Source organism: Dipodomys spectabilis, unplaced genomic scaffold (assembly GCF_019054845.1).
Source record: "Dipodomys spectabilis isolate Male_0828 unplaced genomic scaffold, ASM1905484v1 ptg000555l, whole genome shotgun sequence".
Lineage (NCBI taxonomy): Eukaryota > Metazoa > Chordata > Mammalia > Rodentia > Heteromyidae > Dipodomys > Dipodomys spectabilis.
In genome coordinates this window covers 1,530,403-1,556,838 of record NW_024871232.1, presented here as the reverse complement: position 1 = coordinate 1,556,838, position 26,436 = coordinate 1,530,403, and the positions used below count along the sequence as shown (strand labels likewise).

The window sequence follows — 26,436 nt, the reverse complement described above, 5'->3', positions numbered from 1 at the left end:
ACAAGAATGATAGTGTTGACCTATTTCTGTGCTGGTCCTTTGGCACTTGTGCAGCTCCCTTCCCGGATTCCCAGTGGTTGGGCTGTGGTTTGTTCCGAGTGTTCCTCTAGACACGAGGGCTCCATTCGTGCCTGGCTCTGATACTCTGAGTTTGTGTTTGTTCCCCACCCCACCCCCTACACCGTACTCACTATGGGTGACTACTGTCTGCTTGCTGCTTTGGGTTTTACAGAGAAATGTTCACATGTGACTGCTGTGTTTGATATTAAATCTGAGATGAACTTCAGCAGGTTCCTGATTTTTTATTAAAAGTGATCCCGGTGAAGGGGCAGTATTATTCTGCTCGGAAATCAGCTGTTCTTAGAGATTTAATAATTTAGAGTTCACAGGAGCACTGGGTGAAGTAGACATTTCCTGTCTGTGCTAGAGCTACCTCTTACCTTTCCTCCCTCCCGCCCTCCCCTGCTCACTGCTTGCTTCTCAAGTCTTCTTTTAGGACATTGATACAGATGTAGTGCACAGCTAGGGGAGTATGTACATGTGGGGAGTTAAGGTCATAGTGTATTTTCTAGGCTCAAGTCATATAAATTTTACCCGGTTTGTGTCTTCCAGTCACTGTGGAAATCTGCTTTTTATTTAATTGATTTCTATTTTTAAATTAAAACTTATATTTCCCAGTTATCGTAGCTCCCTGTTTCAATAATCTGTTACTTTCAGGAGATGTCTTAGAAAGGTTGATAGAAATAAAGTGAATAAAATAAACCAACAGACATTAAATAGGCCAGGAACCCTTTTCATGTGTGATTCTGTGCTGTCCTTGAGGATGATAAGCAGTCTTGACAAGGATGTTTGCACGAGGGATTTAGAGGGAATTCTTCTGGGGAGCTTCACAGTGCTCAGTGAGCTGCCTTAATGTCTTTGTAGAATGTGGTGAGCAGGCATAAAGGATGATGCTGGAAAAAGGTTGTTCAGTGTGCAGAGATGTTTTGTTTCTCCTCATGGTAAAGGCAGTAGGGAATGGAGGGTCTTGGGGTCAGAAGTTTGTATAGAAAAGTGAGGACTTTTCCTCGGAGGGAAGCCCATGACCTTTGGTTGATGGATGTGGAGAGGAAGCAGTGTGGAGGGAGAAAACCCACCCTGCTTGTCCTCTTTGGATTTTACCTTCTGTGAAAGGATGCATTTTTGAAGTGGCTAATACCTTTGTCCCTTTACTTGCTGTAATTTCTAGCCTAGACAAGATGTTTGACAGATCCTGGTTGTCTGAATGACCTGTGGGTCAATGATGGGTGTAGATAGAATTGACTGGCATCACTATAATGTTGCAGATGCTTTCCTAAAATTCAGATGCTAAAGTAACCTGCAATAGTTTTGGTGAAGTCAAAAGTACGTAATATGATGACTTAGGAGCGTATTTCTTGCATGTCTACCATGGTCAGTGTCTCTGTCCCTCTGGAGTTCTGGCTTGATCACAGACAGCCTTTTTATTATGCAGAAGGGAGGACAGATGGCTTATCTTCTCAATTATCTTCTGTACTGATCTTTTCTTTTTCCAGCCAGGCTGACACTCCAAAGTTGTACTGATCATCAGTGCCCTGATGTACTGCATTGCTGGTTCAGGACAGAATCATGTCTTCAGAGGACAGGAAGAGATTGTCAAGCGGTCATTTATTCTCTCCTGAAAACTAGAGCAGAGTAAAGACAGAAGTATATGTAGGATGTTCTGGTATATGAGAAAATATCTGAGTTCTTAAGGAATTCTCTTAAAAACTGTAGATTGGCTTCCTTGGTCACAAATCAAAGAAATAACTTTCCAGAGGGTGAATTGTGTATGGCCTTCATAAGGTTCACACTCTCTCCAGCTGGCGAGGAAGTGTCACTCTAGCGAGACTGGCATGGTCTGTGTGTCAGCTCACACAGGCTCGGTTGAGACCCAGGAGGCTTCCGCAGTTGTGTAAAATCAAGTTAGGGCAAATATCCAGGGTAAAACTTGAGAGAAAAAGATGTCACCAAAAGACAATTTAAATTAGGTAGCGCATATACGTAAAGTTCTGGATTTAAGGCTTTGGGGAGTGGATGAGAAGGGACATAGGGAAGAGAATGGACATTCACGTATGGATGAGCCAAGCTAGGCAGTGTGGGGTGTGTTTCTAATCCCAGACCTGGAGTTGCAGAAGCAAGAGAATCAAGTTCCAGGTTAGTCTAAGCTCCACAGCAAGTCTGATGCCGCCTGAGCCAGTAACGAGACACACAGACAGGGACGCATGCCTACAGCCCTCTGATTCCCGCAGGCAGAGCTCCCTGAACTGCTAGACAGTGTGCTTGGCTTAGAAAATCATTCCTGAGAGGTTTGCCCTAGGAATCTTTGCCGTATTCGAAAGGACCTCAGTGGATATGAAATGAGTGCACAAAAGCTTACGTTTCCGCTGTTTTTACTTTTTAGTTCAAAGAAAGCAGAGCCTGGCACAGCACTGGGATGGGAGTCTGCAGATGGGCGTGCAGGGGAAGGGGCGGTGGTTCCCCGAGGGTCTGTGCTCTGTGGGGCTCTGCGGCCTTTGCAGGGAGCCATCAATGCTTCCAACCGAGAGTCTCCATCATGGCTTTCTTCACAAGGACATGCTGTCCTTCTAGCCTGGCAGGGTGCTTGGCCCAGCAACTTGTTTTCCTCTTCCCCGTGTTTCCTCTGCTCCAGTGAGCTGCTGCCTCGTGTTCTGAGTGGCCCCGTCCGGGGAGCCGCTGTGCTGGCGGAAGCCAGGCCATCTGTATTGGTTTCTCCAACTGCATGCGGCTCCTTCTAAGATTCATTTTATTTGCTACAATTATTTTTTTTCTTAGTTACCACAGGCTTTTGAATAGGGGTTTCAGTAAAACATTATTTTCTGTTTTATAGGAGCAAGTATGAACATATGTGTATTCATTTAAGGCACTTTATAAAACTGGTTCATATATATATATATATATATATATATATATATATATATATATATATATATAAACTGTTTATTAGGAAGCCACAATTAAGACCAAAATGTGTTCCAAGACAATGCTTGGCTCTCAACCCCTAGAACCATGACAAAAATGATTGCAAAGCTCTGGGTCATGTCACTTCAATAAAACTAATAAAAGAGGCCTACTTTGGCAGAATTAAGTGAGGTCAGGGAAGCCTGCAGTGCTATCTGTTCTTTCCCTTCTGTTCTGTTTCCCAGAAGACCCAGCTGGAAGCTCAGTTGTCTCTTGCCCACCAGCTCAGAAAATAAAGTGGTGACTCTTAGTTCTACCTGCCATTGTTGCTCAGAGATGTTGGAGGCAATTTTTGGTGGTGGGGATGGTAGCTTAACTTGTTACGATGTTTATCGGTTCCATTTCTTGCCAGTACTGGGGCTTGAACTCGGGGCCTAGGCACTGTCTCAGCTCTTTTCCTCAAGACTAGTGCTCAACCAGTTCAGCCACAGCTCCACTTCCAGCTTTTGGCTGGTTAATTGGAGGTCAGAGTTCTGTGCGCTTTTCTGTAGGGGCTGACTTCACAAGGCGATCCTCAGATCTCAGCCTCCCAAGTAGCTAGGATTACAGGCATGAGCCCCTCCTGCCCGCTTCTTCTGGTCCATTTCTCCTTATTGTGCAGTCTTCAGAAGTCCAAGTGCTCCTGGCCTTCATGGGTACCATGTTGACATGTTATCAGTGCCTTTTATGGCATAGCATAAGGGAGTTTTGCCAAAAACTTCCCATATGTGATGCCAACATGGGTATATTTAGTTCCTGTGGCCCCATTCTAAACATAAGATTCTGTTGATTTAACACTTCATGTTTTACAACGGGTCCTGGGGGCAAATTATATTTTGATCTTGATTGGACTGGTGGAAAATTTCCAAAGTACAAGAGAGTTTGTATTTTGAAATTGCTGTTTCTGAGAAGTTTGAATAGCAAGTGCATTTTTCTCTATCTTAGCTCTATAAGCTGAAAAATCTATTTTAATTTGAGATTGTCAGTTGGGGCGTTATTTTAAGTATTTTATATCATTTACTGATTTTTATAAGGTGAATAATATGGAACAAAATTCAACAAGGGCCCAGTTCCTCTCCAAAAAAGTCTAAAAAACCTACATATTAAAACCTCTATAAACAAGGTTGACACAGATCAAGATGCACAGTGTTCATAAATGACTTGGTTAAATGGCACTACTTAAAGATAATACAAATTAAATTAAAAAATAAACCCACCCCCTCCTCGACCTCTAAACAAGTCTTGGTATAATGGGGGCCCCTTGTTCTTTTGCCAATTAGGTTAAAGTTAGTATAACAAACAAACCCCGGAATTCTAGCTGTAGGCAACTACAACTTTGCTTCTTAAACCTAAGAGTTCATTGTTGGAGTCCCTGGATTGTCTTTACTCGCGTTGACATGCGGTGGAGATTCCTTCCACAGCATGACTTCTTCACATTAAGGGAGGAATGACAGCATTCCACCCTCCAAACACCTTGGCCTCTGTTGTCAAGATGAGTCACATTCCCCTCCTCGGTGGGAGACTCCAGGAAATGTGCTGTCTTTCCGGGTAGCTGCTTCTCAGGAATAACTTACACTTTAGAAAGAGAAACATAAATGATTGGTAGGAAGTTCTAGTTGTCACATTCATAAATCTGAATCTCAGAAACACTGTTCTAAAAAGCAGTTCACTAAGATGTCACCTTGTCTTCCTGTACTTTAGAATAAATCCTAAGATAAACACAAGATTTTTAAGAAAAATATTGGAAAGACCTCATAACAAAATAAGAATTGAACGGTACTGTGAAATTCTATCAATGATTATTAAAATATTTCATCTTATGATTTTTTTGCTAGCAGTTAATTTGAAATCAATATTATCTTTGCCCACTAGAACTTTCCTACAAAGATGTTGGTGTTTATCCATGATAAATATAGATAACTATAATATATATGTAAGGCACAAACTGTACCTTCAGAAAATGAGGAAAAATGAGAGGTAGACAATGCAAACTCTTTGAGATTACATGAAATGAAGCCAAATGAAAATTTATGTTCAAGCTATACTTTACTGAATAATTTTATTTAGTTAGGGATTTATTCTGGAAGTAGCATAAAATAAGGGATAAAGATATTAATATTCATGATTCTGCTTGATTTATAGCCTATGTTTCTGAGTTGTAACTTTCTAGTTTAGTTGATTTTCTATGTGGTGTGGGTAAAATTAAAATTTTTTTAGGCTATTTTTCTATGTGTGCCTTTTTTCTCCTCCTTTATATCTTCCTGTATATTGCTTTTCTGCCCTGTGCCTTTTAATGTGTGTCTGTTCATTTCTTACATCTCCTTGCAGGTCTCTGTCTTCTCTTTCTGTTTGTGGATTTCACCTGTGGACAATGGAGTAATGGTGAGATTTAGAATAAGAATCGGAGATATTGAAGAGTGCAATATCCCAGGCAAGCCACCAATGTCCTTACCATGGGCCACCGTGTCTCATGTGACAATGTGTATCTTTGCTCTTGGCCCAAGATGGTTAAGGAATAAGAATTGGAACCATGGACCTTTGTGAAAAGGACCTATTCAAAAGCAGGTTTACTGAGTGGCTTCTTCCTCCTGCTGCTATTGTTTTTCTTTCAGTGACAATCTACATCTTCTCTTTAATCACTGGCTACGTGTATTCAAGGGTGTCTCTACTTTGAATGGACAGTTTCCCACTCAGAATAGAAATCAAGAGATTTACATGTCACCCTAAATGGCAATGAGAAAAACAAAAACACTGAAAACAACAAACAAAGAAATTGGACTCCGGTCATCTTTAGTTTAACATTTCAAATACTGGGAATGCTGTTGCTGAGGTAATTACCAGACTGGGCAGGTTTCTACCCAGAGGTCGCTGGGGAGTTATTATGAGCAAGAGTTAGGAAAAGTAAGCAAAACTGTCTGGAAGGAAAAAAAATGACGTGAATGAAAATTACAGATAGATTTTCTTTGACATCTCTTCATTTATTGTTTTAGGCTGTAGCGAAGGCTGTGGTGATAAAGCACACAGTAATGCAACAGAAAGTAAATTTGTGAATTGAAAAAGAAAAGGAGAGAAGTAAAAGATGTTAGAATTATTTCTAGGTTAGAGCTACAGAAAAACTTTCAAGGTCTCTCCAGAGGCACTATGAAGAAAATCTGAAACACTGATGGAATGTGAGATAAATACTTAGAATCAAAAGTTACTTAATATAGCAATTAATACTTTATGTGGAGATGAATCACAGTTGCATTTCAATTTTACATAAGCAAATTGTCCCCAATGTGTCAAGAGAATGTTCTTAAAATCCTTAAAATGAAATCCCTTATTTTCATTTTTTTTAGTTGCATCTCACCTTGTAAATGTTATTTTCTGCCTTTCTTAATCCTTCCTTTTTGCATCTTTTCTTTTTCCTCTAGCACTGAACACATGTTTAAATGCTAATACCTTTTTTCTTTTTGTAGTAGAAAAGCAAAGCATCAGCTCCTTCTCTTAGAAGCTTCCAGAAAGTGTAAGAGTAGGTTCTCACAGAACTTTTGCCATCACGCCAGTTACAGGGCAGGATGATGACTGGAGATGCTCAGGGGTCAGCGGCCCTTAGGTGTATCTGATAAAGGGATTGCATGGAGATTTTGTACAGGTCACAAAACAAAGCCGGAATACCCCAGACTTTAAGTGATTGGTGTATTCCGGAATATCCCAAATTCCTCTAAGTCTCAAGTCTTCTTGACCATCTGGAGAATCAAGCTGGGCGTACACATTCTGTGTGACAGCGATAGTCACTTCTGCTGACACCAGCAGTGAACACAGGCCTTTCCAAAACACTCGCGTAGATGTGCAAAGTACATTGAAAAATTACATCCTATACTATTTTGTGACCGCTGGGTACATAAAAAATATAGTTGGCTTGAAACATGTTAGTGGTCTGATATTGAGTCATTTGAATGAAATGAGATGCATTTTTGTCAGCGTCCCTGGAGACCCTGCAGGCTGTATAATGACGGATTATAAAAGTAGGCTGGATAAGCCCGAATCTCATGGAAGGTTCTGGGTTCAGGTTTCAGCATTTTTCCCTTACTTCTTTTGTGACTGGTTATATCAGTAAGCCTCTGTGAGAACTGTTCCATTGTGTTTCTCACCTGCTATTTCCAGGGGCCATTTTGTTTGATATTCGTTCATGCTCACTTTCCTTCTACAAAGACTTGACATGGGGCCATGTATTTGCAGCTGAAATGTATTTTCAGTGCTTTGTAGATTTTATAAAGAAAAGCCAGTGCCCGTCGCTAGAGAAGCCATTCTGGAAGGTGTTGCCTTCAGAATGGAAGTGCTTCTGTGGAGATAGTTCAGGAACTTTCAGGAACAGTCTCACACACACAGTTGTGCATCCCTGCATCGCACAGATGCCTAGTTACAGATGACTGTTCAAAACCAGCCTGTGAGCAAAACAACCAGAACTGGATGGAGGAGAGTTTGCAGTTAATAAAAATATCACACTCGTACGCTTACCCCCTGCTCATCGGAAGAATGTATGTAACGATGTATAGCTCTGATAGCTGGAGTCACTTCTCTCCAGACCCTCGTGTTTTGTTTATCCCAGCCAACGTGTTCAAGCGTGTCAGAAAGTGTGGAACTCACGGGCGTGGCTAGTTTCCTTCAGCATAATGACCACGCAGTAACTCAGAGGTTTTGATTGATTCCTTGATTGATTCCCTGCCATTTGCTTTCGTCATGAGTTAGCCTGGGTGCTTTTCTGCTTGCTGAATCTACAGTCCCCAGCAGGCTGGCTCCCGTACCACCTAATAGCTTCTATCAGCTCTGTGGGCGTCTCCAAGGCTCTGTGATTGCCACGGGGAGTTAGTTCACTGGGTGGTGCCTTCCCTGAACAAGTCAGCAACCCTCTTCTGTAAGTGAGGCTGTTTATGCCAAGGCCGCCTGAGAACTTCCCCATGTCCGCCCTTTCCTCGGTGTGAAATGGAACACGAGGACCAGTGCCAGGCCTTTGGCGCCACGCCCTCGCCCTCCCCTGCTCACGTGGCTGCACTTGCTCTGTGTGTACTCAGAGGGGAACCCTAGCTAGCTCCTGCACAGCACCACATTCAGACCTCAGCTTGTGCTCTCTGATCTGCGACTGTCACTCTCAATGTCTTATCTTATGTGGTTAACTCTTAATGCATTCCAGCTTTTGGACCAGCGTGCTTATATTTCTGTCTCTTCTATAAAAACTTGCCTGGGAAAATTTGTCCTGTGGACTTATTTCCTTTTCAGGAACAAGAACCTATTTTGAAAATATCGTCTTGTCATTAACAATTCATATTTTACAGAAACACGATAAAAATCTTAGCTTTAAGTCCTTTTTCACAGTAAGAAAATTATAAATCCACGAGAAACAATGTTGCCAAGAGCTTTCCAATATATTTTATAGCCAATAACTATAATTTTCCTGGAAATGAAGAGCGTAGACGCTACCTCACAGGAGAGAGACGGAGCTTGGCTGGTAGAAGTGAACCACTTTGAAAGTAGAATCTACATGTTATCTTTATTATATCCAAGTACTGGCATGAAGGCGTTACCATTCAACAAGTCAGTTTATGAATACATTGCTTCTTGATCCATGTCACCCTATCCCCACTCCTCCCTACCCCTCCCAACTCAACCCCTCCCCTTAGTTTTCCTATCTCCTAGGATATGCACTGAGCATTGTAACTGCTGAATTCTGGCTTTCTGCGTGCCAGTTGTATATCTGAACCGTTATGTAATCTCTCACTACCTCCATTTCTTCCTCAACAGAAGGTAATGTGTCTAATGGAATGTCAGTTGGAGGGCAGCTGGTGACAGGGGCACACTGTGTTTTGGTTATTGACAACCTAAGGAAGAAAGGAAGCCAATCCGGAGGCTGGATTTTTCTAGCATCTAGTTCAGAAAACCACCCTCAGGGAGGCCGAAGCGTGTAGGTGGGGACCAGGCAGAGAGCCCTCAAGGCTCAGTGCTACCTTGGGGGGTAGGGAGGGGACAGTCCCAGGTTGCAGAAGTATTTCTCCTTCTGTTGCTCAGCATTCTGGATATGTTAGATCACCTCACTGCATGTAGCAATGGATCTGAGCTTTTTAGTAATGACCTGATCATATGCCTGCAGGGACCAGAAACTTTCCTCTCTTCTCCCCGTCTTGTCTGTCTTCTCTACAGAACCTCTTATTCCCCATTGGGAACATCATCAAAGCCTAAAGAATCCAAGTTGAAAATAACGCAGTGGGGGCTGTGCTGTGTGTGCACCCTGTCCTTCAGCTTTGCCTTCTAACCCTGTCTGCATTCACTTGGATCCACTTGGGTTCTTTCCCCCAGAAGAACAGAAGTCATCCCCTATGCGCACTGCGCATGTCCATCCCCCCCCCCCCCCCCCCCCCCCGCGTTTCCCAGGTACCTGTCAATCATCGCTAGCGCAGCCTGTCACGGGGTTAGCAGGAAATTCCCCAGGACCCCCTTCTTATTGGAGAAGCAGGGAACAGCTGCTCCTGCTGTGTTTGGAGGCCAGGGCCAGGATTTAGAGGTCACGGCGCTTCCCCGTCAAGGCTAGAGACCTTGGGGTTGAGGGAAAGCATCAGGCTCAGAGCAGCATGTATGACTTGTTGGATTAATGAATGCCATGGCTGACTGGCTGGTGTGTGTGTTCTTAGCTGGGGATAGTGCTGTTCCACATAGTGTGTCAGACACGCCCCGCTTGCATGCGAGGAGACTGAGCCTTTGCCCTCTTGCTCCTTCCTGCCCGGGCCGGCTGAGAAGTGAGCAGCCGTGTGCAGGGGGTGGAAGGGTTGAGCTGCCTGAACAGAGCCGAGTCACCAGAGGCAAGGATGAGTCGCGAGCGTGCGGGTGACATGGGATTGCACGGTTAGGGTGCGTAGCTCCCTGGCTTTCTCGGTGCAGTAGAAGTAGACATCTCACGGCCTGGGCGTGAGTCCCTCTCCAAGTCACCGGTGTCGGCACCATCGGGTCCCCTGGTGGCCTGACCTGTGCTGCTGCGTCTGAGCAGGGTGGCCGAGGCCTCGTGGGGTGCCTCGTGGACGGATCTCGCTTCTTGCTGCTTATCCTACCTGTCTTCGTATGTTGGAAACACGGCTGCTGCCTTCCCTGGAACGCCAGGAGGAGGACGCTTGGCCGGGCGTGGGGCGCAGCAGGGGCCGGGACTGACCGAGGGCCCCCCTCCTGTGTGACAGAGGCGTGGCTGGGCCTGCAGTCCTCACGTGGATGAGCGGGAGCTGTGTCCCGGAACCCGGGCTGCCCAGCCACAGGCAACTCACACTCGGTTCCGCTGTGCCTTTCAGAACCATCCCCCTGGCCATCTGCATCTCCATGGGCATTGTCACCGTGGGCTACGTGCTCACCAACGTGGCCTACTTCACCACGCTCAGCCCCGAGGACCTGCTGCTCTCCAAGGCCGTGGCCGTGGTAAGGCCCCGTCGGAAACAGCACAACAGCACGCAACTGAATTTAGCTTAGTGATTCCTGGTAGTTTCCTTCAGGAGAAAGTGTTTTGAAATTCAGTAATCTTTTCTTGAACCGAATGATAATGAATATTTAAATAAAAACACCTCTAGAGCACCCCTTTGCATATTCCATGGAACCGACGTGGCTAAAATGCTGTGTGGTTTCTCTTGAAGTTTTCTGTAAACCCTTCTCTCTTCCCCCTGCTTGGAGCATCCATCAGGGCTGGAGAGTTGAAGGCGCTGCTGGTTCATTCCCAACATGTCTGGAAGACAGGCGGATAGTTACTGCGTGGAAATGAACATAGTTGTTTTGGAATGCAAATTTTAGTTCACTCAGTAGTCTTCCTGCCTTGCAGACCTTTCTAATGCTGAGTTACAATCCTTCTCCAAAGTATCCTATAAGAACTTTCAGGTTAAATATGATTATACATTTTTTTCCTAATATATCCTTGGAATTCTCGCCTTGGGATAGTAATAAATCTGGGAAATACTAGGTAATTAAAAGTGAGACATATGTTGCTGCTGGAATGCTTCTCAGAATATTAAAAATGTAAATGTACATTTCTACCTCCCTAAGAAGCGGATTCACCTCATTCCTCCAACATTTCTCAAAATTTAGGTGACCCTAGGGCCATCTTGGTCCCCGGAGGTCGTGTGAGAGAGGATTATTTCTTCTGACACAGACTTTTATGTTGCTGTGGAATTTAGCTTAGGAGAGAAGATGCACTCCTCAACTCCCAACAACGAGAGTGTGAAGAATTAAAAATTTAGTGATCTCCCCATTAGCGAGTGCCAGTTCCTTTGACAACAGTGTTTGCTCCTATCGGCAGCATCCACAGGGAGTAAATTAGGTCATTTTGTATGAACCTGGGTCTGAATTCACTGCACTGAAAAAGACAGTGATCCATCCCCGTCCCTCCTCTCAGACAGGCAGGAGGCCGGAGATCACCCCGGCTTCTCCTCTCCCTTGTCAAGGGGCAGGACTGACTTTGGGGGCACAATGGGGCCCGCTGTCTGCAGAGCACCAACTGCACCACGGGCAATAAAAAAATTCCCCTATATTTTTGAGGGGAGTGGGAAATGAATCCTTTATGGGAACTATTCAGTGTCATGCATGGCATATTAGGAAATGTTAGTATTTTGTTCTTGCTTCCTTTTGTGGCTGGCTGAGTCTGCATTTATGTTTCTGACTTTTTGTTACTGAAAATCAGGGAAGGAAGCCCCCAGGGGCAGGGCTGGCAAGTGATTCCCTACACAGTAGGTTAGCCAGTGTAATTTTTCTGAGGGGGTGGGGAAACCCTTTTGTTTTTTTCTTTATATGATATAAATAATCAAGTCATCTGGGTGTTTTAGTTGCCGTCCAGCAGCTGTATTGGTGATTAAATAATACGTCTCAGTGGAAAGCCTGGCTTTGCTCTAAAAAAATGTGGCTTTCCAAACGGAAGAGACAGTTTTGTCTAGAAGAATTTCTGCCTCCTACAGGAGAACCTTCTTGAAGGGAGCTTTTTTCTATGATCAGAGTCAGTGAGGACACACAGCACAGCGGCCGCACATTCAGGAGGGGTCCAGGCCGGGGGGGGGGGCGGGGGGAGCCTTGCAGAGACCTTAGCCCAGCATCTGCGCTGGTGCTGCTTCCTCTTATGCTGTGGATGGAGGCTGACCCTAACCACAAAGAAGGATTCTAAAACACACACGTTTGGCCAGCCTGATAGAAAGTCATGCAGCAAGTTTAGCTAAAATGGTTTCATATGTATGCATATATATATTCATTTTTGGGAAAGGCATGAATTCACCTGGTCTTTTCTTTCCCTAGACCTTTTCGGAGCGGTTGCTGGGGAATTTCTCATTAGCAGTTCCCATCTTTGTTGCCCTCTCCTGCTTCGGTTCCATGAACGGCGGTGTGTTTGCTGTCTCCAGGTGAGCGAGTTCACCTATTTCCAGAAACACATTTCAGTGTTTGAGATTGGATGTGATAAGGATAACTTTAAAAAGCAAAGCAACCCAGCCTCACACCTGTTGTTTTTAAAGGGACATGCAGGTTTCGGTGGGTGCATGTTGGATTCTGACCAGGAGAGGGTGCTGCCTGTCTATACATAGCCTACACTGAGGACATGGCCTTAAAGAAAAATAGCCTGTCTACAGTCTAACACCAGCATTTTATTTCCGGCAATAAGATCTTTTATTTTACCAGAGTGAAGTAAGAGAATACCATCCCATGTTGCTTTTGTATGATGCAAGAGTCTTTTTTGTTTCAATCAGATAGTTTTGTTTTAATCAGATAGTTAATGAATGTTGGGCATGTGTGTGTGTGTGTGTGTGTGTGTGTGTGTGTGTGTGTGTGTGTGTGTGTGTGTGTCCATGTTGGACTGGATTAGCAATACTTTAAGGTCCAGAAATAAATTCACCACCAGCTATTCACGTGTAAGAAGCGCTGTGCTTACTTAAACCCTGATGTTTCTCTTCAAGAGAAAAGATGTTCTCGGATTTTTGTCTATCTCGAAGGCAGCCTTCTGTGTAATGTTCTCTACTGCATCTGGAAAATGCAACCCAATTAATCAGCTCAGAAGTGCCAAGCTGTTTGAAGTGAAAACGATGCACATTTTCCTCTGGGAACTCCGGGTTTTCCCTGTGAAATGTCACCCTCCACGCCACCTCTGTGTCTCTCCCACCAGGCTGTTCTATGTGGCGTCGCGAGAGGGTCACCTTCCTGAGATCCTCTCCATGATTCACATCCGGAAGCACACGCCTCTGCCAGCCGTGATCGTCCTGGTAATGCACGTAAAGGGGGTGACCTCTGGAAACCTGCGTGAGCCAGAGGCCTGCAGCAGAGTCCGGGCCTTCTTGTTCCCTGCGGCCTGGCCCCGCGTGCCAGCTGCGTCCCGTCCGGTCCCCCAGGCAGGGTTTCTGATGTGGAGTTGATACTTGAGGGAAAGAGATGATATCACCTCCCTTCACCCCTGTGGGAATTTGCAAGGTCTCAGGAGAACCGTGTAGCCCCTCTCATTTTCAGAAATCCCTAAGGAAAGATTGTAAAATGTGTAAAATGTTCCCACTTCATACTGAAAGTACAGCTCAAAGCCACTGTCCCCAAACACTCAAATGCCGATGAATAGCTTTTAATTATTTTATTATTATTATTATTATTATTATTATTATTATTGTGTGTGTGTGGTTTTTGGTGCTGGGACTAGGGCTTAAATTTAGAGCCTTATGCTCTTGCTTGGCTTTGTGTTCAAAGCTGGTGCTCTGTCGGAGTCTCATTTCTACTTTGGCGTTTTGCTGGTTCAGTGAAGAGTCCCGCAGACTTTTTTTTTACTTTGGCTTTGAGCCACTGTCCTCAGTTCTCAGCCTCCTGAGTAGTTAGGATGACAGATATCAGCCATCAGCACCCAACCACAGTTCCTTTATAATGAAACGCACAGAAAATGATTCCAAGGATAAATGATATCCTAAATAACTGAAGAGTCCAATGATTCTTTGATTAAAACTAAGATAATTAAGAGCAAATTTACAGGAGAGAAAGACAAGCCCTGAAACACAAATTGAGGTTGTAGAATTCTCTATGCAGGGCATAGTGTTACAAAAGACTATAAAAATGTAGGCTACAAAAGACTATAAAAAGTATAAAAGTACCCATTGGCGATGCTATAGCCATTTTTACCTGTGAGTTTGGTAGCATTCTTCTCCACTGGAATCTGTCGACAGGAGCACCATAGAAATGCGATGAACATTTTCTTCCCCTATGCATTTAATTTGTTTCAGAATGTTTCCTTGGAAAGAAGGTTTGTTTTTTGTTTTGAGGTTCACATGCTCTCTGTGTGGAATCTGGGGGCTGACGTCAATGTGGGAACAGAGTATGCTGTGCTGTTCCGTGACAAAAGCTTTCCTTTGAAACCAGCTGTCAGTCATTTGTCCTTGGCACTGACCTGCTCTGCTCTCCTCTGAGCCTGAGGGTCACATGTGCCTAGCAGCGGGTGCAGTAAATGTGGAAGAAGCAAAGGGCAGCACTTTGTTCTGCAAAAGCAACAGATTTAGGACTCACCCTGAATCTGTGTTTCCTGTGTCTGGGTGGCTAGGAGCTCATCAGAAAATCTTTACAGAGTTTGCTCTGAGTCTTGCCATTGGGCATGCATCTCCATATTTATTATTGGTTATTTGCGAACTACCTCAGATCTCTGGGTCTTTAACTTTGGAGTGAGTGTCCTGTCTTCCATTTTTTGAAAGCACATCCTCTTCTCTTGAATGCAAAAGGAAGTCGCCACAAAATAACACCAAACACTAACAAAATAATACCTTCATGGAGAATTCCTCTTGGATAAAGGGTTGTCACATGATGGCTCTCTGCTCTTGTGACGTGTGTAAAGAGACTATAAGAACAGAATGTTGAAACTTGTTGATGTTGAGTTTTGATCATGATGTCATTTTAGCAGTTCAAATAACATTTAGCACAACCACAACAGTTATAATAATAATAAATGTGTAGTTGTTTGTCATCTTTAAAGTCATCAAACTTCGATTTTCTCTCTTTTTTTCTCCCTAGCATCCTTTGACAATAATAATGCTGTTTTCTGGAGACCTCTACAGTCTTTTGAATTTCCTCAGTTTTGCCAGGTGGCTTTTTATTGGGCTGGCAGTTGCTGGGTTGATTTATCTTCGATACAAACGCCCAGATATGCATCGTCCTTTCAAGGTAACCTCAGCCGTGTGGATGGCTTACATAAATCTCTCTCTAACGCGCAGTCTTCCCTCTGTCATCTCTCGATGATGGGCGGCTGAGCAGGGGACCGCGCTGTGGTAGAATGCTGAACTATTGCAGGAAGTGCCTTTGTATTGGATTTATTTTAACTTGGGAAATCATGGTGTCTGGTATTTTTTTTTTAATATGATGGACTGAACATTGTATGTCATGTGTTTGAGAAGATGTAGTCTTAATGGGCGATGGTTAGGCTGATTTTTCATGAATGGGCCCAATGATCTCATGTTTAAAGGGCGGAAAACTTCTATCCATCTTCATGTGGAAGATTGGTGGCCAGCCCTGCCACAGAGAGGCAGGTATTTTATTAAAATTCTAAAACAGATGCTGCACTCCCAAATAGGAGCTTCAAGCACTTGTACATGGTGACTGGCCCATGGGCCTGTGTCTAAAAGGGAAAGAAAGGGAATACGAGCAAGGAGAGAGAGCTGGTCGCTTCGTAGAGAAAAGACTTTCCCAGAACCAGCCTTCCCTCCGGGGTGGGCTGAAGGGTGTGCGTGCCACCTCCCGGGGCCTTGGCAGTTCACGGATGGATTTGACCTTACTGTTTCCTCGCTTTTAAGAAATAGCAAAGATAATGTCGTCAGCCACGCTGTCAGAGGTTGCTGCTAATTATATGCATTGCCTGATGCTCGCAGCATCTTTATTAGTGGTTGAATAGGAGTTGGCTGCTTTGCCCCTGTCAGTTGTCATTGTGAAGCTCAACAGAAAATCAATGCGCGCTGAAAGGCCTCGTCGTGGAGCGAGCTGCCGGCGCTCTCGACTTCACGTCGGAGAGGATTCTAATCATCATTATCAAAAAACCAATCTTTTAAAATCAAAACCACAAATGATAATGGTACTTCACTGGTCAAACAATTCCAAGAGATCGGCTCCAAGGAAATACTCTTTTCTAGCCTTGAGAAAAGATCGAAGCATAAGTAAAAATGCAATTAAAGGAAGTATGTCTCATGGGCTCTCTGGGCCCCATACCAGGGACTTGGAGGCTCAGGTGGCTGGTGTCTGGTCGCGTGACGAATGCATGTCACACACCTTGTGCTCACGGCGGCCCACGTCCATGGTGGTACTGATGCCTTTTCTCTGTGCTGTGTTCCAGGTGCCGCTGTTTATCCCAGCTCTGTTCTCCTTCACCTGCCTCTTCATGGTGGTCCTCTCCCTTTATTCCGACCCGTTCAGCACGGGCATCGGCTGTGTGATCACGCTCACCGGGGTGCCTGCCTACTATCTCTTTATTATATGGGACAAGAAGCCCGGGTGGTTTAGAAGAGCCTCAGGTAAGGATGCTCAGCCTTTGGGGCCTGGTGAGGCGTGGTGGGGTGGAGAGTTCGCATGGCTGTGCAGGGCGGGGCATTCCCCCTCCTCAGGAGGCCCGAGAGGCCAGCAAGTGAAGGACTTTGGGGGCAGCTGCTCTTCCAGGGTGTTGGCTTTCATGGCTCTATTCACTTGCTAGGAGGAGAGCTTTTTGTGTTTAGAGTTTTATCAGCAGTTCTATAAACCATGTGATTGCTCTTCCCAACCCCATAGGAACCTAATTACTTTTCATGGAAGTAGAATGTGATTTAGCGATTCCCTATCATCACAATAACTTTGAGGAGAGCGAGGGAGATTGGGTGGGGACTTGCGTGGGAGCTGAAACCGTCTGAACTGTCAGGGTTCTAATGTTACTCTGAAAGGTGTCGTGAGTCACAGAGGCTCACTGTATAGCAGCCAAAGCCACCAAGAGAGGAGGCATAGCCCAGTTTATGGTGAGATTTCTACACGCACGCCCTTACTGAGGCCTTCCGAGAGCTTCCCGAGGTGAAGGCATGCCGTCCTGGCTCAGACCCGGGAGGATGGGTGTCTGTCCTTCCCGCTTGCATGGATTTGAGCAGTCAGAGTTGGAACGCAGGTGGGTTTGGTGTTTCAGGCAGGCCTCTCTGGGCCCTGTGAGGATGGCTGGGAGAAGTCACCAGGGGTGGAGAGTGCTGGGTTCTGCTGCAGGACTGGTGAGAACTGAGGCGGACGGGCAGCCGCGTCCGAGCAGCCGCGTCCGAGAGGACGTGGACCCCACTGGGCCGGGAGACAGCTGGGCTGGAGGGGGCGCTCAGCGGCTCAGCATGGCTAGAGACGGGACTAGAGACGGCGTCTGAGGCCCCTCTGCAGAAAGCACTCGGGGTGTGAGGTGCTCCTGGGCCTCTGTGCCATGGGCTCGGTCCTTGCTCAGAGCAAATCCAGGTGGGGAGTTCCGTCCCAGCCAGAGCAGCCAGGCCCAGCGTGGAGGCAGAGTTTAGGTTTGAATGTATCGATTAAAAAAAAAATAACCATAGAGTTAAGATTTGAGCGCACGCCTGCCAGGGTGCAACGTCTGGCATGGTTCTTTTTCCTGCTATGACAAAATGTCTGGTAAGAACGACTTGGGAGGGGAAAGGGCTTCCAGTGGCTTGTGGTCAGCTGGCAGGATTTCTGTTGACCCATGGAGCACGTGACAGAGCAAAGCTGCAGCCAGGAAGCAGAGAGAGGAGGGGAGGGGGAAGGTGGAGGGGGGTGGAGGAGAAGGGGGAAGAGGGAGGGGGAGAGAGGGGGGAAGAGGGAGGGGGAGAGCAGGGGAGAGGGAGAAGGGGGGAGAGGGAGAAGGGGGAGAGAGAGATGGGTACAAGGCATACCCCTGTGAAGGCTAGGGCACAGGACTCAGCCTCCAGGGCCCTTCCCCCAGCAGCCCACCTCCTCCTTCCAGCAGCCATTTAGCTGTGAACTGGAAGCTGTCTGGTGGGGTGGGTTTTCTTGCTTGGGTGCTGGTGAAAATGGAGCAATGGAACTTAAGTCTATCAACGGTAGACGGATGCACAGAGAGGCGCAGCCTGGCGAGTCTGGTGCACTTAGAATACAACTTTCTCTTTGGTTTATATTTTAATGTACTTAATCCCAGTAAAGTGTTCAGGGAGAGGACTCAAGAGACACAATTCATATGGTAGGGTGATTGTCTAGCAAACATAAGGTCCTGAGTTCAAACCCCAGTAGTGCAAAAGAAATAGCATGTCTTAGGAAGATTGCTAGTGAAATTATTAACAAATAGTAAGAATGCTAGCCAAAAGAGAATCTATATCTTTATATATGTGTGTGTTAAATCTGTATATGTTGAATATATATGTATATATATATAATTTTGAATGTGTCACACACTCGAAATGTGTTACACAAAGTGATTTAAAGCAATCTTGCTACTGCTCTTCATTAGCTTTTAATAGGCATTTGGTGTCTTTAGACCTTCTTCCAGTATTTCCACCAGGATTTTTCATTCTATACCCTAAAGAAGTGTTACTATGCATGCTGGGTCTTAAAGACTGACACAGACACACTGACCCTTGAACTATGTATTTGATCTCTATTTCTTATTAAACCATACTTTCTGTAGAAAGCCTTGGGTTAGATTTCTCTGTTGTGGATACCCACTGCGGAGCCTGGTTAGAACAGGAAAAGAAGTCTTGTTCAACAACATTTGCAATTGGGATCACTTGATTCCTTGCTAGGGTTTAGGAGAGGTAAGAGTTCCCACCATGGAGACCAAGGTCTAGAGACACGTAAGAGCCCGGAACATGATGAGAACCAAGAGCCTGGAGAGGAAGGAAGGCTGAGAGCCTCCAAGGGGGAGCAGACAATGGAGCCAGCTCCTTGACCTTTCCCACAGGAAGTGTTTTCCCCCTTTCTGTTCATAGCTAAATCTGAGTCTATTCCCATTGATGTGCGGTGCTCTGTTTCAAGTCCTGATCAGTTCATAACAATAACTTTTATGCTTCATTCCTCCTGGTCTTTCCATGCTTATGTAACTTTGGAGGGTTTTTTGTTTTTTCTATCTTTCTGTCTTGAATCTCAAGGCCCCTGCATGCACTGAACAGCAGCCATTTGTGAAATGAGCAGAAATGGGGCTCTCCCAGAATGGTTATTTAGTTCTCACCAGTGCCATTTGGTCTGGCCAGGGAGCACAGCCGTTCTGCTTTACACTGTGATCATCGTAACTCTCTTGATGGCCGCCTTGGAAGGGAGAAGCAAAAAAGAGCAACAATCCTCTATAATTTCGTTTGATTTTCCTTTTAGGCAGCATTCTTGTAGCATGATGAAGAAAATTCATAATATTTATTGCTACAATAGCAAGTGTGTTCTTAGCCTTTGGCCCAAACAAAACAGACACAGACGCACAGAGCACCAGCTTCCTACACTACCACCCTTCCCTGCTCCCAGGATGTCTGCTCTGGCCCCAGGGGACAGCGACCAGGGGCCCGTTCAGAGATTGAATAGCATTTTGTTTTGTGTGGCAAACGCTGCTAGCTTTTACGTGAGCAGGCTTTTTATTTCTTTACCCTCAAAGAGGTGGGTAGATTAGCTCTCAGGAAATCACACTGCATCAAAATACAGCTTACCTGTGCCATTTCTGTGAAATGAGAAAGTGACCACACGGATCCGAGAAGACGCCGACAGGCAGGCAGCTGGTTAGCAGTGCCCAGAGCCCCAGTATGTGGGATTTCCCCGATCTGATGAGGCTCTCCGGCCACAGGATGCCAGTGTTGGACCATTTCTCGTGGGCTCCCATTTCCAGAGCAAGGAGAAAATGTGCTCTTATGATACAGTTGAGAACATTTTCCCTGCCATCTGTGACACAGCGGTTGGCTCTTCTGGTTTGTTGTTTATATTATTTACTTATTTACAGATACATGAGTTTCTCAGGAAAGGAAGCCACAGTTAGAGGTAGTAAGACCCGGGGACCTGGGCTGGTCTAGCAGTAGCCTTGCCCCGCGATTTCCTCTGTTTATTGGCCCACCCCCATCACAGCTGAGCCTAAGAGGGGGTGACAGGAAGTGGGTCCCTCACTTATAGGGAGGGAGTTGGAAGACCAGGGTACTTAAAAGCAAAGCCTTTGCACCAGCAGAACGACTGCAGTCTCTTTTTGTGGACATTAACTTTGAAATACCAGGGTCCTAAGACACACGGCCCACAGAATGTCCAGACAACAGAATTCATGAGACATCCCTCAATGGTGGCTGGCTCAGTTGCAGACTTTTCTTGAAGAAAGCAATGCAACCTTCTCAATTAATTCAGCCTGACCTTAGGGACCCTGATGATCTGCATTCCAGGCATAAAGTGAGATCATGTATGTGACACTGCTGGAGGAAAAAAAAAGTGATGTCTTTTTGTTTTTTAAAAAAAAATGTGCAAACAAATGGATTTCATTGTAACAATTTTGTTTTTCTGCCAGGACTGGGGCTTGAACTCAGGGCCTTGAGCTCTCCCCTGACTTTTTTTTTAACTCAAGGCTAGTACTCTTTCTATTGGACCACAGCTGCCCTTCTGGCTTTTTGATAGATTTAAGATTCTCACAGATTTGTCTCTACAAGCTGGCTTCAAATTTCAGTCTTCAGAGCTCAGCATCCTGTGTAGCTAGGAATACAGGTGTGAGCCATTTGGCACCTGACTTTCATGTCTTGTTTTTGTTTGTTTTTCCCTCTTAATTCTGGGTTGCACATGAGAAAAAAATAGGTAATGTTTGTTTTTCTGAGTTTGGCTTATTTCATTTAACATGATGATCTCCAGTTCCATTCATTTTCTCGTAAATGATATTTCATTCTTCTTCATGGCCGGGCAGATACTACCCTTTCTATATCCAGTCTCCTCTTTATGAACACAGAGGTGGATGGCACAGCTAGCTTTTGTGAATTGTGTGACAATACACTTGAGTGCCGGTTTATCTAGGGCATGCTGGCTTTGGTTTCATGCGTGTGATGACAGGGTCTTACAGTGCTACCTATAGAACTATATATAGTTCCATTCACAGTTTACCAGAAACTTCCATAATGATTCCACACTCACTGGGACAGTTTCCACTTCCACCAACAGTGTGTAACGGCTCCTTTTCCCCACCCCCTTGCCAGTAGTTGCTCTTGTGTGTTGTCTTCTTTTATTTTTTAAAGGTAAGCAGAGTAAATTTACTTGAAAGTAAAGCAAACTCATAAAAGGAGGTGAAACTGTGTTGTCTTGATGATGGCTGTCTGATGGGAGATGAGATGGAAAACCTTTGGATTTACATTTCCTTTGCAGTAAAGGATGCTGGGCTTTTTTTTTTTTAATTTAATTTTATTTTATTTGAGAACATACTGTACAGAGGGGTTACAATTACATGGGCAGGATAATGCATACATTTCTTACCAAGCATTGCAGCCTCCTCCTTTGTTTACCCTTCACCTCCCTTCCCAGCCTCCCCCCTCCCCCCCACCCAATCCTTCCCCCCTTCCCTCCCCCCACACCGACATTGTAAAGATCGTTTTTGACATGACATTTTGTACTTCTCATTGTTGCAACAGGTCCACCTGAATCCTTAAACGACTTGTTTGTCCCGATCTCCTCCACAAGTTATACTGACATCAAATATAGTGAAAGCGGGGGTTACACTGTGGGGGAGGGACATACAAAGCAACAAAGAAATAATCTTATAAATGCGTTAGAAACACATGCATGAAGGGGAAAAAAACATTAAAATACATATTTAAGGGTTTGTTTTCCTAACATCACATTATCTGACCTTTTCTGCTTGACTCATACCTATACTAGATATTGCAAATAAGGGAAACCATGGGACCTATGTTTCTTTGGGCCTGGCTTACTTCACTTAATATAATTTTTTCCAAGCCTTTCCATTTCCTAACAAATGGGGCAATGTCATTCTTTCTGATGGAGGCATAGAATTCCATTGTGTATATATACCACATTTTCTTGATCCATTCATCTACTGAGGGGCATCTGGGTTGGTTCCATATCTTAGCTATGGTAAAAAATGCTGCAATAAACATAGTTGTGCTGGTAGCTTTAGTGTGGTCTTGTTTGTAAACATTTGGGTAAATGCCCAAAAGTGGGATTGCTGGGTCATAGGGGAGTTCTATGTGAAGTCTTTTGAGGAACCTCCATACTGCTTTCCAAAGTGGTTGAACAAGTTTACACTCCCACCAACAATGCAGTAAGGTTCCCTTCTGTCCACATCCCCTGATGCTGGGCTTTTTGTGTATTTATTGGCAACTTGTAATTCTTTGCCCAATTTATTTGCCAATGTATTCATTATTTTGAGGTGTTGATGTTGAATTAAAAAATTCTTCACATCTTGGATATTAGCAAATAAATAAATTTTCAAGTGAGTAGCTGGCAAAGACCCCCAGTTCCGCCCCACCCCCCGACTGTAGGCTGTCTGCACACTCTGTACATTGTCTCATCTGTGCGTGGAAGCTTTCTGATTAATGTCATTTCTTGCTCTCATTTTTTCAGAAAGTCCTGTTCTATGCCTGTATATCTTATTTTACTTTACATCTTAGACATTTTAGTTAGTGTATATTATAGAATAAGGAGCTTCATTTTGATTGCCCCATACATGCACACAATGTGCCCTGCTCACATTCACCTCCTCCCTCACCCTCCCTCCTTCCACTTCTTAAAGCAATCTCAACAAGTTTCATTGTTCTACTTTCATACAAGTGAAAATGTGTGCCATTTTTGTGTACATTAACTATAAGGGACCAGCAGAAACGCATGTCACAGGAAAATCACATGATCTCTAGCCTTCCTGGAAAGCAAGAAGCTTCCCCAGGCCTGACTGGCCATGGCAAGGCATTTTTCTGACCCCAGTGGAGTAGGAAAACCTAGAAAGACAAGTTGCTCAACTCTAACAGGTACTCAAGTTCAACATCAATCACTGCCAAGTGCTCCCAGAATGTGACCAGACCTGTCACCAGGGAGGAAGAGAGAGGACCTCCGGCCAGCACCTCAGGGGAGAGGCTGGCCCTTTGAGTGATGAGCCACATGCACTCTCCACTCCAAGTGGCTTCCCATTGGTCTAGAATGATTGCTGTGCTCCAATATGGGGGAGAAAGATGCCTGGGAATTCAGAGCACAGGGATGCAGGAATGCAGGGATGCACCCTGTATGGAGCTTCAGCATAGGTGTGGAGTTGCAGAGGCAGCGAGAGGAAGGCGCTCGGGAGCGGAGGGCTGGCAGGGTCTCTCCACAGAGGAAGGCCGGACACCGTCATGATTCCTTGCTCACACAATGTTCATGTCTCAAATTCCTTCATTCCCTTATTTTTATTTTTTAAATATACTGTGCTGTTCTTGGACAGGTGTTTACACTGGGGATACAGTTCCATAAGTCAGGTAATGAGCACATTTCTGTCTCTCTTCCCTTGCTCCCAGTTTTCCCCTCCTCTCCTTACCCATACAAGTACCCAGCTCTCCAGGTTGTGGAGTTCCTTTTCCACATAGTGTGCAGTGAGACACGGCTGATGGCAGTCCCCCTCTGTCCCTCTGCTCCTCAGTTCTTTTAGCTCTGCTAGGAGTCCTAGCCCCGCTCTGCCTACAGGGAGCCTCTGGTCCTTCCTAACTTGCAGATTTCACAGCCCCCACCAGACTCTGTCTTTGGAATAATTTTACGGCCTCCCTTTCTGCTCGTGTGGGGTTGGATTCCTCTCTAGGGTTCCCTTCTGCTCACCGTAAAGAGCGCAGGCACCATACAATTTATTTATGCTGAGTCTGTCGTTTTCCAGCACGGTACTAGGTCTTTTAAAGTTAATGTAAACAAACAAACAAACAAACAAAAAAGCGTCATGTCCTAGGGCCAAGAAGTTGGGGGAACATGGATGCAAAGGATGAAAAATGACTTTTCTAGAGTCATTCAACCCTGCTTGCGTGTCAGCAAGTCAGGGCTGAGCAGAGGGGCCACGTGTGGAGGCCATGGAGGCCGAGCCGCCGAGAGGATGGGCTGTGGAGGCTGGCGAGGCTGGCGAGGACTTCTCTTAGGAACTGATGACAAGAGGCGGGCCAGAGCGTCCACAGAACTAGGGGGTGTAGAGTTCCTGGGCCGTGGAGAGCAAATCACCTCAGAAACCATCATTTCCAGAAGGTTCTTACATTTTTGTTTCTATCAGCCGCATCCCAATTCAGTAAGCTTTAAGACTGAGCTTGAACAAAACGCCTCTCTAGAACCTCTGTGCTGCTTGTGTTGCTGGGCTTGAACAAAATGCCTCTCTAGAACCTCTGTGATGCTTGTGTTGCTGGGCTTGAACAAAACGCCTCTCTAGAACCTCTGTGCTGCTTGTGTTGCTGGTGTGGGCACAGCTGACTGGTTCAAGCCTTTCCTAACGAGGCTCTGGGAAACAAGAGTGTCTGTTCCTAGACACCCTGCGAGTTATCTACGTAAGGACATGCCGTGAGTTCGAAAGCAGAAAGGATGTTCTGCTGCTGCTTTTGGAGGCGGCGCTGGCTTGACAAGAGCAAAGGGTACATCCTGATTTAAATGCAACAGGAAGTATATTTTAAATCTCAATCCTACTCTCTCAACATGTTTGCAGCCTCTTGCTTCATAAATAAAAGCTCTTATTTTAGATACAAAATATTAATGTATTCCCCCTCAGAAGCCATCCTGGGAAGCTATGGAAGTGACAAGTCAATGCCTTGAGCATGATGCTGTTCCCACAGAGTCATTCTTGATAGCGCTCTATGAAATAGGTGGTGTGTGTGTGTGTGTGTGTGTGTGTGTGTGTGTTCAACTCCAAAGAATTCGTCATTTGCTATTTTTATGCATTTCTGATTTGCCTACATTTTAATTTCTCTTCTTTATCTCTTTGTAGACAGAATAACCAGAACATTACAGATAATACTGGAAGTTGTGCCAGAAGAAGATAGTCAGAAATTGTGAACTAATGCATTGAAATCTTAGCAATCTGCCAGGACAGGAAGGCAATATGGATCTATACTTCATTTTCTGGAAATCCAGATAAACGCCACTTTGTCAATGGACAGAAAGAATTGGTTATTTCATGTCTTCTAGTTATTCAAACTAATTTCTGAGAAATTTAGCTATAACTCCATGAAATTGAATATGTACATTGTGACTCCCGTTCATCATCGCTCTTTCGTGTCTCATGCTTTCCTGTTGGGCTTTAGGAAAAAGACTCAGGGAGTGGCCCACAGCTTCGACGGCTGTTCCCTCTAACAGATCTTGTCCTGACTAAGAGCCTTCAAATTGAAGACTGAGGTGTTTTCTGTATATACGGTTTTATACACGTGGTTTACCTACTGTAGGTGGCTGTACTGTGAAAAATGTTTTCTGTTCTTCTGAAAAGAAAAAGAACACAGGTCTGATGATTATGGCAAGGTGGAAAGGAAGGAACTTACTTTCCGTTGCCGTGCATTTCTTCCTTTAGAAAGCAAGCTGAGCATCACTCATATTCCAATGGCTTCTATGCATGGCGCAGAGGGGCCTCTACCAACGTAGCCAATACGTTAAAGACTCTCTAGGAGCTGTTGTTTGTCCCTGAGGTAATTCTAGGGATCATGGTTGAGTAAATATCCTTTATTATGTCAGATGATAGGAATTTCTATGGTTATTGGATTTTCACCTCAGGTCATTATGATAAAAAATTTGTGTCCACCTCTTTAATAATTTAATTCTTGGTGTACTTATCTAAATACATGAACTTAAAAATATGAATGAAATGACAAAATAACCAACATATTAGGCTCACTTCTACAGTCATATAACATATGTGCAACGTTAGTAAATCTGAATATTTGTCCTTTTATTTTACAGTTGTTTTGGTATGGGGATGGATGTTGACAGTTTTTGTATCTCTTTTATACACTCTATAGTCTGTGAAGCTATCTTTCCAGACAAAATCATCCAGATCAGTTAGTTAAAGGCACAAATTTACATAAAATAGAGGAAGAAATGTTACTGCTAAATAAGATTGCAACTAATGTGTTTTTTTTTTTTTTAAAGATTTCCATTTTCAACCTAGGATTTCACAGTAATTTTCTTACCTTAATTATCATTCAAGTTGCAAAAATGATATCAAGCTTATTGAGTGAATGGGAAACTGCCTGAATGTGTGTGTTCAGGAAGGGGCTGCTCTGGAGACGATATTGTATATTTGTAATGACAAAACTTCAATTCATGTTTATGTACATCTACTCTGAAATGCTCAGTCATAACCATGGTAGTGTGATCCTTTAATTTTTATCTATTTGAAAATAAGACATTTTAAAAAATTATACCATTTAAAATCACTAAGACAAGTAGAGTTTGTAGACAAAATTGCCCAAAGTAGGAATAATGACTTATCATTAGGACCAATTCCTATTCATCAATTCAGTTTTATTCCTGATAGCATTTTTAATATAGCACTCCCCCTCTCTATTTTTTTAGCCA

At 44.5% G+C, this 26,436-nt stretch overlaps 1 protein-coding gene across 1 annotated transcript in view; it reads left to right on the top strand.

Moving 5' to 3' along the window:
• The window catches only part of Slc7a11 (solute carrier family 7 member 11), a 59,372-nt gene extending 33,671 nt beyond the window's left edge, over positions 1-25,701 (top strand). The window contains exons 7-12 of the mRNA XM_042670477.1: positions 10,308-10,431; positions 12,283-12,386; positions 13,142-13,238; positions 15,010-15,159; positions 16,319-16,496; positions 24,857-25,701. Of these exons, the coding sequence (XP_042526411.1) occupies positions 10,308-10,431; positions 12,283-12,386; positions 13,142-13,238; positions 15,010-15,159; positions 16,319-16,496; positions 24,857-24,924 (721 nt within the window). The 3' untranslated portion in view covers positions 24,925-25,701. The remainder of the gene's footprint in view (positions 1-10,307; positions 10,432-12,282; positions 12,387-13,141; positions 13,239-15,009; positions 15,160-16,318; positions 16,497-24,856) is intronic.
• The last annotated feature ends 735 nt before the right edge of the window (positions 25,702-26,436 follow it).